At 45.7% G+C, this 14,955-nt stretch overlaps 1 protein-coding gene and 1 long non-coding RNA gene across 3 annotated transcripts in view; one reads left to right on the top strand and one right to left on the bottom strand.

Moving 5' to 3' along the window:
- Positions 1–14,955, top strand: part of EFCAB2 (EF-hand calcium binding domain 2) — a 131,217-nt gene that overhangs the window by 96,169 nt on the left and 20,093 nt on the right. Inside the window, exon 3 of one of the 2 annotated variants that reach the window (XM_049633815.1) lies at positions 8,294–8,366. The exons of the other annotated variant lie outside the window; for it this stretch is intronic. Coding sequence (XP_049489772.1) covers positions 8,294–8,366 — 73 coding nt within the window. The remainder of the gene's footprint in view (positions 1–8,293; positions 8,367–14,955) is intronic. 2 annotated transcript variants of the gene reach the window in all.
- Positions 1,763–10,297, bottom strand: LOC125925085 (uncharacterized). Its single transcript, XR_007458701.1, has 4 exons — positions 10,276–10,297; positions 6,311–6,507; positions 5,485–5,611; positions 1,763–1,890 (listed from the first exon to the last, which is right to left on the bottom strand). It is a non-coding gene; the product is annotated as an uncharacterized LOC125925085 (long non-coding RNA).

Here is a 14,955-nt window from a genome sequence, read left to right as displayed (position 1 = left end):
TGACATTTTAACAAGATCTATTCTTCCAATCAATGAGCATGGAATGTTTTGCCATTTCTTTGTATCTTCTTCAATTTCCTTCATAAGCTTTCTATGGTTTTCAGCATACAGATCTGTTACATCTTTGGTTAGATTTATTCCTAGGTATTTTATGCTTCTTGGTGCAATTGTGAATGGGATCAGTTTCTTTGTCTTTCTGTTGCTTCATTATGAGTGTATAAGAATGCAACTGATTTCTGTACATTGATTTTGTATCCTGAGACTTTACTAAATTCATGTATCAGTTCTAGTAGACTTTTGGTGGAGTCTATCGGGTTTTCCATTTTAAAGTAATCTGTACACCCAGCATGGGGCTTGAACTCAACCCTGAGATCACGAGTCACATGCTCTATGAAGTGAGCCAGGCAGGTGCCCCCAGGTTTTTTTTTAAATGCTTAAGTACTGAGTTAAGAATATTGTAACTGATTTTGTTGTGAAATTGAAGAATGTTGTCACTAATGTATTTTCCTGTAAACTAAGACATCGTTAGTGATCAACTTTTTAAAAAATTATTTATTTATTTTGAGAGAGAGAGAAAGGAAAGAACGCAAGCAGGGGAAGAGCAGAAAGAGAGACAATCCCAAGCAGGCTCTGCACTGTCAGCACAGAACCTGACATGGGGCTTGATCTCATGAACGTGAGATCGTGACCTGAGCCAAGATCAAGAGTTGGACGCTTAACCGACGGAGCCGCCCAGGCGTCCCAATAATCAACTTCTTAAGCCAAACATGATAAATATAGTATAACACAAAAAAGTAAATTGTTTTGCAGATAGTTTATATGAGGCAGGATTTCTGTTGTTATTTCTTACTACTTTGGTTTTCCTGCCTGAGAATGAAAGGTCCTTATCTTGTGTTTCCTTTTTAAGTTTACTTTTTACTAATCTCCATGCCTGACGTGGGGCTTGAACTCACGACCCAAGATCAAGAGTGGAATGCTCCGACTGAGCCAGCCAGGCACCCACTTCTTGTTATTATTTTCTTTCACGAACACTTTTTATTTAAAGAACTTAACACGTCTAGACAAATAGTAAGAGTGGCGCATGGAAGGAATTCTTGTGTACGGTCCCCTAGATGCACCAATTATTAACATTCTGGCGCATTTGCTTTTGCCTGTGTTCCCTCTCTTTCATGATGTACACACACACTACATTTACACGATCTATGTATTTATACGTTTTATTATTTTATTTTGCTGGACTATTTGAGAGTGAGCTGTAGACGCTGTGACCTTTCCCCTGAAATCCTCCAGTGTGTATCTTCTAAGAGCAAGAATATTCACTTACATAAGCCACCGGTGTGTGTGTGCGTGTGTGTGTGTGTGTGTGTAAGTATAATCTTAGAATCAGAGCCCCTGGGGAGAAAACTTTCAGAGGTCACTGGCTCATTCCCCCCCTTCTTGCAGGTAAATTCCTACCGTACAAAATTGCTATTTTCCAGGAGTGATAGACCCTGGTTCCCAAGGGACCAGGCCTGTGATGTGCATGTGCGAGGGATACAGTCTGGGGCACTCCTGAAGACACAGATGTTATGAACCAACACTGCGCTGAGCAAAACCTTATCTGAGGGCCAACTCTGTCCCTTGGGTCATCTGTTTGGCGCCCTGGATCTGTCTTCAAGGTTCCCGTGGGATGGAACCTCCACTCTTCTTTGGAGGCGCCTTGTCACAGTCCCCAAGTTCCCTCCGTCTCGTGACATACTGGATCAGGTTTATGAGAGGTGGCGGTGTGCAGGGCTGAGGCGTGTGGATTCCAGCCTGTGTGTGTCAGGATCCCAGCCACTACTTCCCAGGGTGCTGGGGAAGTTACCCAATCTTTCTGTGGCCTGGTTTTGGTGGGTCGTCCTCGCAGGGCTGCTGTGGGGAGGAAGCGGGTAAGAGGATTTAGAGCAGTTGACAACAGAGCCCGCCCGCTGGTGAAACCCTGTGCGCGGTTACCACTCCCCTTGCAGCCCGAAGGTGGTGGAGGGGAGGGAGTGGGCTGCGGGGTCTCCTTCTCCAAGTCCCAGAGGAGGTGACGGCTCCCAGCCGGAAGGCCAGTCAGTCTCCTGTGTCGCTGTCCTGCCCCCTGGTTGGGCCCGCAGCCCCGGCCCCCTGCTCTGGGGGGGTGGGGGGCGGCTAGAATGCGCAGCTATTTGTGGCCCTGGTAAGTTATTGAACATCTCGGGATCATCTCCTGGTCTGTGAAATGGAGAGGACAAGGCGCACACCCCATGGGACTGTCGCGGGGGGTCAAGGCGTCCGTGGGGACCGCGGGACTGGCGGCTGCACTGAATTCAGCTTCTGGCCAGAAGCTGCGCGTGCCTCTCCAGAGCGGCCGCCTTAACCCTGTGTTCCCCTTGCCTGCCACTCCGGTCCCCCACTGCTGCCGCCCTGCACGGGCTTTCTGTCCCTCTCTCCCTGCAGGTGCCGGTGCTGTGATGACCGGTGGGCCTCTCTCCGGCCAGATCTGAGCGGCGGGCCTCTCTCCTGTCCAGATCCGAGCGGCGGGCCTCTCTCCTGTCCCCGATTGAGCCGTGGGCCTTTCTCTGTCCAGATCCAAGTGGCAGGCTTCTCTCTGCCCGGATCCGAGTGGTGGGTTTCTTCTCTTAGGCCCCTGTAACACTTTGAACAGTGAGGTCATCCTGCAACCAGGGGTCCAGGCAGGGGGCAGTTGAGGGACCGTGGGAGGAAGAGAGGGGTGGAGAGGCTAAGACAGGACAGACTGAGCATGTGGCCAAGAGCTAGGCCGGCAGGTCCACAGTGAATGGCGGGTGGTGTCCTGACAGCTACAAGATGACTGATTCATTCATTGTAAGGTTTATTTATATATTTTAAAAGAGACAGAGAGAGAGAGTGTGCGGGAGAGCAAGGGAGAAGCAGAGGGAGGGAGGGAGGGAGAGAGAATCCCAAGCAGGCTCCACGCTGTCAGTGCAGAACCCGACGTGGGGCTCCAGCTCACAAACCGTGAGATGGCGACCTGAGCCGAAAACAGAGTCAGATGCTTAACCCACTGAGCCACCCAGGCGCCCCCAAGATGAGCGACTTAGAACAAGGGCTGTGCTAGCAAAGGAAGCGGAGGGAGAGTAGTTGGAGGCGGTAAGGCACCTGTTAGAAGTGTCTTAAGAGAGGGAAGTTACGTGAATATCTCAGGGCAAAAGAGGAAGCCACTAGTAAAGGGCTGAATGAAGATGTTGAGCGGGAGGCAAGTGTGTCCAGAAAAAGAGCCGAGACCGAGGGGGTTAAGACTACGCACACCGAGATGAGCACTGAATAATGTGTATACTTGCTGGGGGGAGAAAAGGAGCCCAGCCTGGAACTCAGGAAAATGGAGAGGGGTGAGCTTTATTAAGGAAGGGCACTTTGAGTTCCTCGGAGGCTGAGAGGGAGAGGAGGGGAGGCTTGTACACACTTGGAAGGCGGTATAGGGGCCAGGCCTGTAGTGGGGGCGCCCACCATCGGATGTGTGTCCCTCCCGAATTCATATGATGGAGCCTTGCCCCCCCCCCCCCCCCACGTGATGGTGTTTGGAGGTGGTGGGCCTTTGGGAAGTGATTAAGTCTAGATGAGGTCACGGGGGTGGGGTCCCCGCGATGGATTGGGGCCCTTGAAAGAAGAGGGAGACCCAGAGCTCGCTCACTGTCGGCCATGGGAGGATACGGAGAAAGGCGGTCATCCACAAGCCGGAAGCAGGGTTCTCACCAGGCCCGGAGTCTGACAGAGCCTTGGACTCTGCCGCCTTCAGAGCCGTGAGCTGCCTCTACCCAGGCTGCGGCGCGTAGCTGTGCGGCCTGGGCTGGCCGAGCGGGCAGTCGGCGGGTCAGCAGTGCCCGGTTCGCATGGGGGGGGACGCAGGTGACAGGCCTGTGGGGTCTTCCGCTGAGATTGGGCGTACCTGTGGTTTTGAGCGTGAGGCTGGAGATGATTCAGAATAGCTGTTCGGGGGGCAGTTTGCTAGGGAAGCAGCAGGAAGCGAAAGCAAGGGGGTTAGGCAGCATGCGGGACGCTGGATGTTGGACGGCGTGAATCTGCAGCAGCCCGTGATCTTTGTGTTAGGTCTTTTCTTCCCGCAGTGCTTTGCAGGAGTAGAGGAAGGAAACCGGGGAGTTGCTCAGGGTTAGGGATTAATAGAGCAGGCAGGATGGAAGGTTCAGGGGCCCAGAATCCAGGACAGGAGACGGCAGGTCTGACTGGTTGACGGCAGCAAAGGAGCACGAATGCTCGGTGAATTCGCCGCTGCCCACAGCTCGCGGGCCAGTTTGTAGGGCTTCGGGGTGAGTTCTTGAGTTGTATTGTTCTTCAGGCCGCTGTGGACTCATCGGCCCGAGAAGCTTTGCCCTTTCCCCCTAGCGGAGTCAGGCTCCGTGCTTCAGGGCCGGAGAAAAGTAGCGCCTGCATGGCTGGAGGGCATCAGACGAGCTGTTTTCCGTGGGCAAAGTGGGTCGTCCTGGCTGGATTCGCTCAGAGGAGGAGACATGGTGATCGGTTCTTCAAAGGGGAGCCAGAGGGGTAGAGAAGACCTTTCCAGGTGGGAAGGAAGGACCTGCCCTTCTGACACGGAGCCTGCGGGTGGCAGGCCCCGGGCCAGCTGTGTGCCCCCTGAGTGCTCCCACCTCCCCAGGAGCACCCCCTCGCGAGCCCTGGTCTCTCCAGCCCTCTCCGCGCTGGCCCCTGCCCATCCGCGTTCCCGAGTGCCCACCTCCCTCCGGTCTTACGTTTCTTACAGAATCTTCCCTGGCCCCACGCCTCTGCCCCCCTCCCCAGACATCACTTCCTCCCCTTCGCTCCCCGGACCCATCCTCCTGGACCCCGTGCAGTCTGATTTCGACGGCGCCTTCCCTCCTCAAATATCACAACTGATCTTCCTTCCCTAAACCCATGCTCTCTGCAGCATGGGACACTGAGATGAGGCTCGCTTTCCCCACGTCTTTCCTCAGCTCCCTGGACGCGGCCCTGTGCGGAGTTCGCGCCTCCCCTCTGGCTCCTCTCCTCCGTGGCTAACGCGGGCCTCTTCCTCGTACCGCTGGGTCAGCGCGGGCCCTCTAGAGAGTTCCTCCTGGACCCCTGGCTGGTGTCTTCCTGCCAGCACACTCCTGTCAGAGCCCACGGCTTCGCTGCCAGAGCTGTGTCTCCGGCCCACACCTTCCTCCCGCTCAGGCCCTCCTGTGCGTCGTGTCTGGGGCTGGACGCCGCCCGGCCCGCCACCTAATAGTCAGCCCTTCCTGTGTCTTGGGGGCTGGCAGCGACCAAGGGCTCGTTGCAACCTGGTTCAGGGGGCACCTGGGGGGGCTCAGTCGGCTAAGCGTCTGACTCTTGATTTTGGCTCAGGTCACGGTCTCGCGGTTCGTGAGTTCGAGCCCCGCTCGGGCTCTCTGCGGACAGACTCAAAAAATAAATTAAAAAATTAAAAAACAAACAAACAAACACCTGATTAACGTTTCTCAGAGAGGCACGAGGGAGAACAATTACCTTGCTGACACGGCGCAAGGTGATTCTCTCTCTCTTTCTGTGTACCTCTCAACGTCTGACTCGTGATGACGGCTCTTCCTAGCCGTTTCCAGAAATAGGGAGTATTAGACTGATAATTTAAAATGTTCTAGTAGCCACAAGGAAACAAAAGGCAAAAGAGAAACAGGTGAAATTAATTTTAGTAATTGTTAGTCAACCCAATATGTCTAAAATATTGTCATTTCAACATGTGTCAATTTAAAAATGATCGATGAGATATTTTACATTTTTTTGTGTGTGTGTGCTCAGTTTTTGAAATCTGTATTTTACACTTACAGCCTGTTTTTGTTTGGGCTAGCCACCTGCGCAGTGCTCAGTAGCCAGACGGACGAAAGGGCCGCTGTCCTACACGCCTGCCCGCAGGCGGTTCCAGGTCCCCTCTCCACCCCCTACCCCCACCCCTGCCTCTGGTGTAGGGTAACCAGCTTTTCTTCAGGTCCCTCTGATTCTGGAGTTTCTTCAGTTTTCTTTTCTTTTCTTTTTTTTAAATGTTTTATTTATTTATGTATTTTTAATTCTTTTTTTAATGTTTATTTCAGAGACAGAGCATAAGTGGGGGAAGGGCAGAGAGAGAGGGAGACAGAATCTGAAGTAGGCTTCAGGCTCTGAGCTGTCAGCACAGAGCCCGACGCGGGGCTCGAACTCACAAACCACGAGATCATGACCTGAGCTGAAGTCAGATGCTCAACCAACTGAGCCACCCAGGCGCCCCTGGAGTTTCGGTTTCCTGATGCACATAGCAAAAGGCCCGGAAGGTTATGGAAGGGCTAAATCTGTGAATACTTACCAAATCATGTTTTTGTCCCTGCCTCTCTTTGGTCTAATGTATACAGCAGCCAGTCTGATGTTACAACGATATGTTTACTAGTTCAGTGTTAGCCAGATTCACGGCACATCTTTAGGGACTTCTCGAAAGTATAGTCTTGTAAAATGCTTCAGTTTCTATGCACACCATCATGTTTAGATCCTGCCTTCACGAGGGACCTGGGCGGGAAAAGCAATGCAGAAGTTTACAGACTGAGGTACTCCGGCCGGTGTGAAACGTAGTCCACAGGAAGACGTGGCGTGTATAGTGGGCCGTGTTTGTTACAAAGGAAAATCAGTAAATGAAAATTAAGAATCCCGTCTTCCGCAGTTAAAGACTTTTGATTTTCCCTCGCTGCTCATCCCGCAGCCTCTGTAAGTGAAGAAGCCTAACATTCTAATTTAAACTGTTTTCTCAGGGGTGCCAGGGTGGCTCAGTCAGTTGAGCGTCCGACTTCAGCTCAGGTCACGACCTCACGGTCCATGAGTTCAAGCCCCACGTCAGGCTCTGTGCTGACAGCTCAGAGCCTGGAGCCTGCTTCAGATTCTGGGTTTCCTTCTCTCTCTGCCCCTCCCCTGCTCATGTTCTGTCTCTCTCCATCTCAAAAATAAATAAAAACATTAAAAAAAATTTTTTTAATGTTTTCACAGGGCGTCTGGGGGACTCAGTCGGTTAAACATCCAACTCGTGGTTTTGGCTCAGGTCATGATCTAATGACCGCATGGGGCTCTCCACTGACAGTGGAGCCTGCTTGGGATTCTCTGCCCCTCCCTCTCTCCCTCCCTCCCTCTCTCTCAAAATAAATAAATAAACTTAAAAAAAATGTTTTCTCAGTAAAATAGGGAGTAAGTATAACACCATTATTACCCAGAGTGGTAAAAAAAATTAAATATTCTAGTCAAGTGGGGTGCCTAGGTGGCTCAGTTGGTTAAGCATCTGACTCTTGATTTGGGCTCAGGTCATGATCCCAGTGTCCTGGGATTGAGCCCCACATCAGGCTCTGTGCTGACAGCTCGGAGCCTGCTTGGGATTGTCTCTCCCTGCCTCTGTCCCTCTCCTTGCTCACGCTCTCCCTCTCTCACTCTCTTTCTCAAAATAAATAAATAAATATTTAAAAATTCTATTCAAGTGCATATTTGTGAAATTAAGTTAACATTCAAATATTGCATCTTTAATTTTAATAATTTTAAGTGGAAATCTTTAATAATCTATTCTAAATCCCCTCTCTTCACATCTAGGGAGTACCGAATAGAATTTATACTTTTCTTAGGTTATTTGCTGAATTGAATTACATCATTATGGGGAGGGCAGGGACATAACTAATATTTATTGAGTGTATGCCATTCAATAAATCTTGCATAGTATAAAGCAAGAACTATGCTTTATATTATGATAGTTCATATTATTTTACTCTTAGGGTGTTCCCCGCCCCTTTCTAAGTATTTGCACGAAGTCACTAGGTTTTAACCACCAGGTAGGCTTCTAAACCCAGAGATTAACCTGTGCAGCCTAGCACGTGATAGAGCTCAGATCTGAACCCTGACAATCTGACACTAGGGGCCACGCTTTTCAGTATTTTGCCACTAATGTGGACTTTAACACAAACCTCTGAGGGAGATATTATTGTCCCCATTTTATAGATGCAGAAACTGAGGTTTGAAACAGCTAATTAACTTAAAATCAGCTAGTGAGTGCCTGACACTTCTTTTTCTTGCCCCCTCCCCTGTTTTCATTTTCTAGAACTTTCTGATTTGAGCTCGGGCTAATCCACGCAAACACTTCTTTCTTCTCCCTTTGGTTCATCTGTCTGCCTTTTCCTTCCCCCGGAAAAGTATCTGCTGTCCTCACGAGGTAGAACTTAATTGAGTGACCTTGGTGCTACATCTGCCCTGACCTTGTTTAGAGAAGCACAGCGCTTGCTTTCCAAAGTTTATGTTCTAAAACTGTTGACCACTTTTTCCGCAGAGAGATCGGAACAATTATCAGGTCGCTAGGGTGCTGCCCGAGCGAAGGAGAGCTCCATGACCTGATCGCGGAGGTAAGCAGACCTGGGGCAAGGCTGCGTGCCGCGGTCTCCCTGCTTCGTCCATTCCTGGTGCCTAAAAACCCTTCCCTGCAGCTAAGCGTGTTCTAAACTAATGAGGGTGCTTGGTGGAAACATTCGGGCAGCTTTACGGATCAGCCAGCCAACAGGGTCTGAACAAATTAATAGCAGATCTGGAACAAATGGCTTTGACTGAGTAACATGATGGCTCAAATGAGGAGCCCACTTTATATTGTTTATACACTTTTTTTTAATGTTTATTTATTTATTTTTGAGACGGAGAGAGAGAGAGTGCACATGCACAAGCGGGCAGGGGCAGAGAGAGAGACACACACAGAATCTGAAGCAGGCTCCAGGCTCCGAGCTGTCAGCGCAGAGCCTGACTCGAGGCTCAAACCCACAAACTGGGAGATCATGACCTGAGCCGAAGTCAGATGCTTAACCGACTGAGCCCCCCAGGCGCCCCTTATTTATACTCTTTAAACTTAGTTGAAGAAAGGCCAGCAGACAGACACAGGGGACTGACTATATGCAGAGAGGATATTGGCACTGGAAAGGTAAATATACTGAATAATGTCACCTCAGAGGGGATAGAAGCGGAAACAGAGACTGGAAGAAATTTATATTTATTTGGGGGAAATAAAACCAACTTTCCGAGCAAGTAGTAAACACAATAATAAGAACTAACTTGACATTGACCAAAGAGTCTAAGAATTTGAAAAATGGTTATTTGTAACCGTGTAGATGAGTCCCTGGAGAGAGTTATCCCGTAAAGCAGTGGTGAGTGGCCCAAGACCAGAGAGCTTCCTGCCCTGTTTGGTTTTCCAGCAAAGGATCTGCTCTAACTTCCACATGCAGCTTTCAGTCCAACAAAGCAGGGACCTGCGGGGAACCGAGCTCCCTGGGCCCCCACCATGAGAAGAACCTTTCCAGAACTGCTTTTGTGGGTGTGTGGGTCTCCAGGTAGGAGGAAAGAGGAGACAGGCAAGGAAGCGCGATTTTGTTGATTTCCTTATTTCATGTGCCCAGCACAGCACCGGCCCCGGGCACATCCCTTTCAGTTTGTCCATGATAATTGGTACTTCAAAGACAAATGAAATAACGCATTTGAATCCTAACGCACTATATAAAGTTAAGGAACGGAAGATCAGGAAGGTAACTCTGATACCCACCTCTTGGCATCTTGGTAACTAAAAGGCAGTACCAGTTTTTCATTAGCATTTAAAAATATTCAGTACAGCACAAAATCTTTACGCTGGTTTTCCATTTGGGGACCCGGTGAAACTATTTTTACTCAGAGGAAAAAAAAAACCAACTTATTTTTCCCAAGTGGGTCCTCATTTTTAAAAATAAGGTGTTGATCGCTGCTTGACAGTGTTTATCGACAAAGCGAGAATCTGTGCTAGGGAAAGGAAAGTTGGCATTGTGGAGCAGAGAGGGACTGGAGGATGAATTTACAGTGAAATCGTAATGATTGCGTACAATTCAGTAGAGTAAGCGCAGCGGTAATGAAAAATGGCCCTGGAAAGATAGAAAAGCGGAACCTTTAGAGCCTGATTCCTTGATGGTTGGTTTGTACGTTTCAATCTGTAGCGGGGGTCCGCCAATCCCAACCCCTGGGCCAAATCCAGCCCACCTCCTCTTATTGCAAATAAAGTTTTATCGGGACACAGCTAAACTCGTTTATTTACATATTGTCTGTGGCTGTTTTCTCACTGCAAGAGTGGAGGTTCAGTCCTCGCGACAGAGACCATATGGTTTGCAGAGCTTAAAATATTTACTGTCGGGCCCTTTCCAGGGAAAGTTTGCCAACTCTTGATCTGTAAGTTTTTCTGGCAAAGTGGAACAGACACCACGAATAGTGTCAGGAAGTCTACTTGCAAACCCCAGAGCTACCACTTACAGCTGTGTGGCCTTGGCTGAGCGAAAAGAACGCAACAATAGCCAAGTGTCTTTATGAGGATTCATTCTGATCGCTGCGAGGAATCAGCTGTTCCCTGGTGGGCACTCAGTGTATATTTGGGTTGGCTTGCTCTGTAGGTGGCTCTCTACTGAAATGACCCCGTGGGTTTCACAGTTAATCACAGTAGATGCTCAGGCCCCAGCATTTTCTTTTGTATTTGTCCTTTGCTTAGGTACATTGACACAGCCTTTGAAAATTACACGTTTCGAACAGTTGGACCAAGAGGGATCACCGTGCGATCTAAGCCCTACATATGTTTTTCTGTATTTGTGCGCAACAGTTTGTTCAGATTAAATTATAGCAAGATGCTTAAGAAGCTTAAGAATTATAGCAATATGCTATCTAAGGCCTACATATGTTTTTCTGTATTTGTGCACAACAGTTTGTTCAGATTAAATTATAGCAAGATGCTTAAGAAGCTTTGGGTGTGACTACCCTTTTTGAGGTTTCCCAAATAACTGAGGGGGAAAAAAAGCACATAGATATTTGTAGGTATCAAATACATTTAAAAAAAAAAACAAAGCTCCAAATAGTAGGTGAATAAGGATGGATGAATGTTGTATTGATAAATGCTCTGTAATGGTTTCAGAAACGAAACTATATCTGCTTCATTTGCTTTAAAATGCAATAATGTAAAAAAATACAATCATGTGACAATGCTCTAAAATTCTACACATCGAAGGGCACCTGGGTGGCTCAGTTGGTTAAGCATCTGCCTCTTGACTTTGGCTCAGGTCATGATCTCATGGTCTTCAGATCGAGCCCTGCATTAGGCTGCATGCTAGGCACGGAGCCTGCGTGGGGTTCTCCCTCTCACTCTTCCCCTCCCCCCTGCTTGTCCCTCCCTCCTCCTTTCCTCTCTCTCTCTCTCTCTCAAAAACAAACAAAAACCCGCATCAAAATCTATGTTCAGTTCTCTAGCTGCCATTTACTTAAATTTCAGTGTAGATACATACTCTCAGCCCCTCACTTCCTGAGGAGCGATAGGAGAGCTAATGTCTCTCTTGAAATAGATCATTTAAAAATCACTCAGCATTGATCCCTCTACTTCATATTCTACAATTAGCAACTTGCCCCAAATAATCTCTACCCGCTTGGAATATCACAAAACCCAACAGCCTTAAGAAGGGTTAATATAAATTTTATTGACATACAGGTTATTAAACCATTCTTCCTTTACTATGGAGTTAGAGCCTTCCAGGCTCTTCCGTGTGAGAGCTGGGGCCGGGGGTGGGGGTGGGGGGGACATGGTGGCCTCTCAATACCAGTGGGAAGGGAGTGGAGAGGTCTACAGCCTTCAAAGTTCAAACTCAAGTGGAATTGTGGAGAATTTAAAGTAATTAGAAGGGAGAACTACGAGATGTTTGGAAAATAACACCTATGTTGATAAGATTATTACACTGTACAGTGATTTTTTCTAAAAGGTCAATTCGTCAGGAAGGTATTAAAAATCATAAATGTCTGTGTTCCATAGATGGAGATTTTAACAAGCTTCTCAAGTAATTGATAGAGCAACTACATAAAATATCAGCAAAGATGGAGATAATCTCAACACCACCATTAACCACTCTGGCCTAACTGATATTTATAGGACACTACACCTACAATACATGTTCTTTCCAAGTGGCCATGGAATGTTCAATAGGATGTATTAAGTGCTGGACCATAAAACAAACCTCAGTACATTTTAAAAAATCGAAATCATACAGGATATGTTCTCTGATTTAAAAAATGGAATGAAGCCAGAGATCAATTGAGAATAAGATAACTAGGAAGTCCTCAAATATTTGAAATGAAGCAACATACTTCTAAAACGATTCATGAATCAAAGAAGAAATCACAAGGGGAGTGAGAAAGCATTTTGCCCTGAACTCAGTTGATGAAAATGCAACACGTCAAACGTTGTGGGATTCAGGGAAAGTAGTGCTTGGAGGCCAGTTTACAACTCTAAATGTTCACATTGGAAAAGTAAAAAGACCTAAAATTAATGATCTAAATTCTCATCTTAGGAAGCTAGGAAAAGAAGAGCAACATAAACCCAATATATAGAGAAGGAGAAAAATTGTGAAGAGCAGAAATCCGTGTACTAGAAAATGGACAGAGAAAATCCCTGAATGCAAAATACTAGTCTTTTCAAATAAAACTGATAAACTTGTAGCTCAGACAATCAAGACAAATTACCAACATCTAGATTAAAGGAGGGTTTTTCATTATCCTTCAGGCATTTGAAAACGTTAATAAGAGACAGCCTTATGCCACTAAATGCAGCAACTTAGATGAAATTGACATGCTCACCAAGAGACACAAATGACCAACACTGACCCAAGAAAAGTGGAGAATTTGAGTAGCCCCCTATCAGTTATGAAAATTAAATTTATAATTAAAAATTTTCCCATAAAGAAAACTAGAAGTTCGGATGGCTTCTCTAGTGAATTTTTTTTCAAACATTTATGGAAGAAATAGTACCAATTCTACTCAAAATTCTTTCTGAAAACATTACAGGAGGTAACACTTTCCAGGCTAGTATTACTGTGATGTTCAAACCAGACAATTGTATTACAAAAAAAAAAAGGAAAACTACAGATCTTGTTAACATAGATGTAAAAAGTCCTTACTATGATTTTACCAAGTCAATTTCAACAATATCGTATAAAGGATAATACATCATGAGCAGGTGGAGTTTATCTCAGGAATTTAAGGTTGGCTTAACATGAATCAATGTAATCTACTACGTTAAGAGAACAAAGTCGATAAATCATATGATCATTTCAATAAATATATAAAAAGCATTTGAAAAAATTCAATACCCACTGAAGATAACAATACTCAGCAAACTAAGAATAAAAGGAAACTTGTCAATCTGGCCAAGGGCAGCTGTGAAAACTCAAGGCTAAGATGACACTCAGTGTTTTCTACCTAAAATCGTGAACAAGGCATGGATGCCTGTGTTTATCACTCCTATTCATCATTGTACTTGAAGTCCTAGCTAGTGCAACAAGGTAAGAAGAAATAATAAAAGGGGCGCCTGGGTGGCGCAGTCGGTTAAGCGTCCGACTTCAGCCAGGTCACGATCTCGCGGTCCGTGAGTTCGAGCCCCGCGTCAGGCTCTGGGCTGATGGCTCGGAGCCTGGAGCCTGTTTCCGATTCTGTGTCTCCCTCTCTCTGCCCCTCCCCCGTTCATGCTCTGTCTCTCTCTGTCCCAAAAATAAATAAAAAATGTTGAAAAAAAAAAAAAGAAGAAATAATAAAAGACTATTTTATATTTATATTATTTTCTATATTTATATATTTTTATAATATTTAATATAGTATATTTAATATTATTATAAAAATAATAGAAGTGAAACTATTTCTATGTCAGACAACATGATTTTTCATGGAGAAAATCCTAAGAGAGTTACCCAAAAGCCACTAGAATGTGTGACTTTAGCCAGATCATAAGCTACATGGTCAACATGAAAAATTAATTGTATTTCTTTTTTTTTCCAGATGTCTTCTTTATTTATTTTATTTTATTTTTTTTAAATTTACATCCAAATTAGTTAGCATATAGTGCAACAATGATTTCAGGAGTAGATTCCTTAATGCCCCTTACCCATTTAGCCCATTCCCCCCTCCCACAACCCCTCCAGTAACCCTCTCTCTGTTTTCCATATTTAAGAGTCTCTTATGTTTTATCCCCCTCCCTGTTTTTATATTATTTTTGTTTCCCTTTCCTTATGTTCATCTATTTTGTCTCTTAAAGTCCTCATATGAGTGAAGTCATATGATATTTGCCTTTCTCTGACTAATTTCACTTAGCTTAATACCCTCCAGTTCCATCCACGTAGTTGCAAATGGCAAGATTTCATTCTTTTTGATTGCCGAGTAATACTCCATTATATATATATACCACCTCTTCCTTATCCATTCATCCATCGATGGACATTTGGGCTCTTTCCATACTTTGGCTGTTGTCGATAGTGCTGCTATAAACATGGGGGTGCATGTGTCCCTTCGAAACAGCACACCTGTATCCTGTGGATAAATGCGTAGTAGTGCAATTGCTGGGTCGTAGGGTAGTTTTATTTTTAATTTTTTTAGGAAGCTCCATACTGTTTTCCAGAGAGGCTACACCAGCTTGCATTCCCATAATTGTATAATTAGAAATCAATGGTAAGAAAAATGAAATCAAGTAAACAACTCCATTTAAAAAAGCATTAGAATAGAAGAGTCAATACATCTAACAAAATATAGGCAAGACTTATACACTAAAAACAGCAAACACTATAAAGAGAAATTAACTAAGATTTAAAAGGATACATATACATGTTCATGGATTGCAAAACAACATCGTTAAGATGGCAGTTCTTTGATGAATTCAGTGTGTGTTCAAAATCATAGCAGGCTTTTGTTTTTAAAGACATTTATAAGTTGATTCTGAAATTTGAATGGAAAAGCAAAGGACCTAGAATAAACAAAATACTTTTGAAAGTGTAGGGCAAGGGTGGGTGGACTTTTACTACCTGATTGCAAGATTCACTGCAAAACTACAGTAATCATGACAGTGTGATATTTGTGGACTGAAAGACATATAGAGCAATGGGACAAACCAGAGGATCCAGAAATAGAACTATACAC

The sequence above is a fragment of the Panthera uncia genome, chromosome F1 (genome assembly GCF_023721935.1).
Source record: "Panthera uncia isolate 11264 chromosome F1, Puncia_PCG_1.0, whole genome shotgun sequence".
Classification (NCBI taxonomy): Eukaryota; Metazoa; Chordata; class Mammalia; order Carnivora; family Felidae; genus Panthera; species Panthera uncia.
This window is presented reverse-complemented; position numbering and strand designations above follow the sequence as displayed.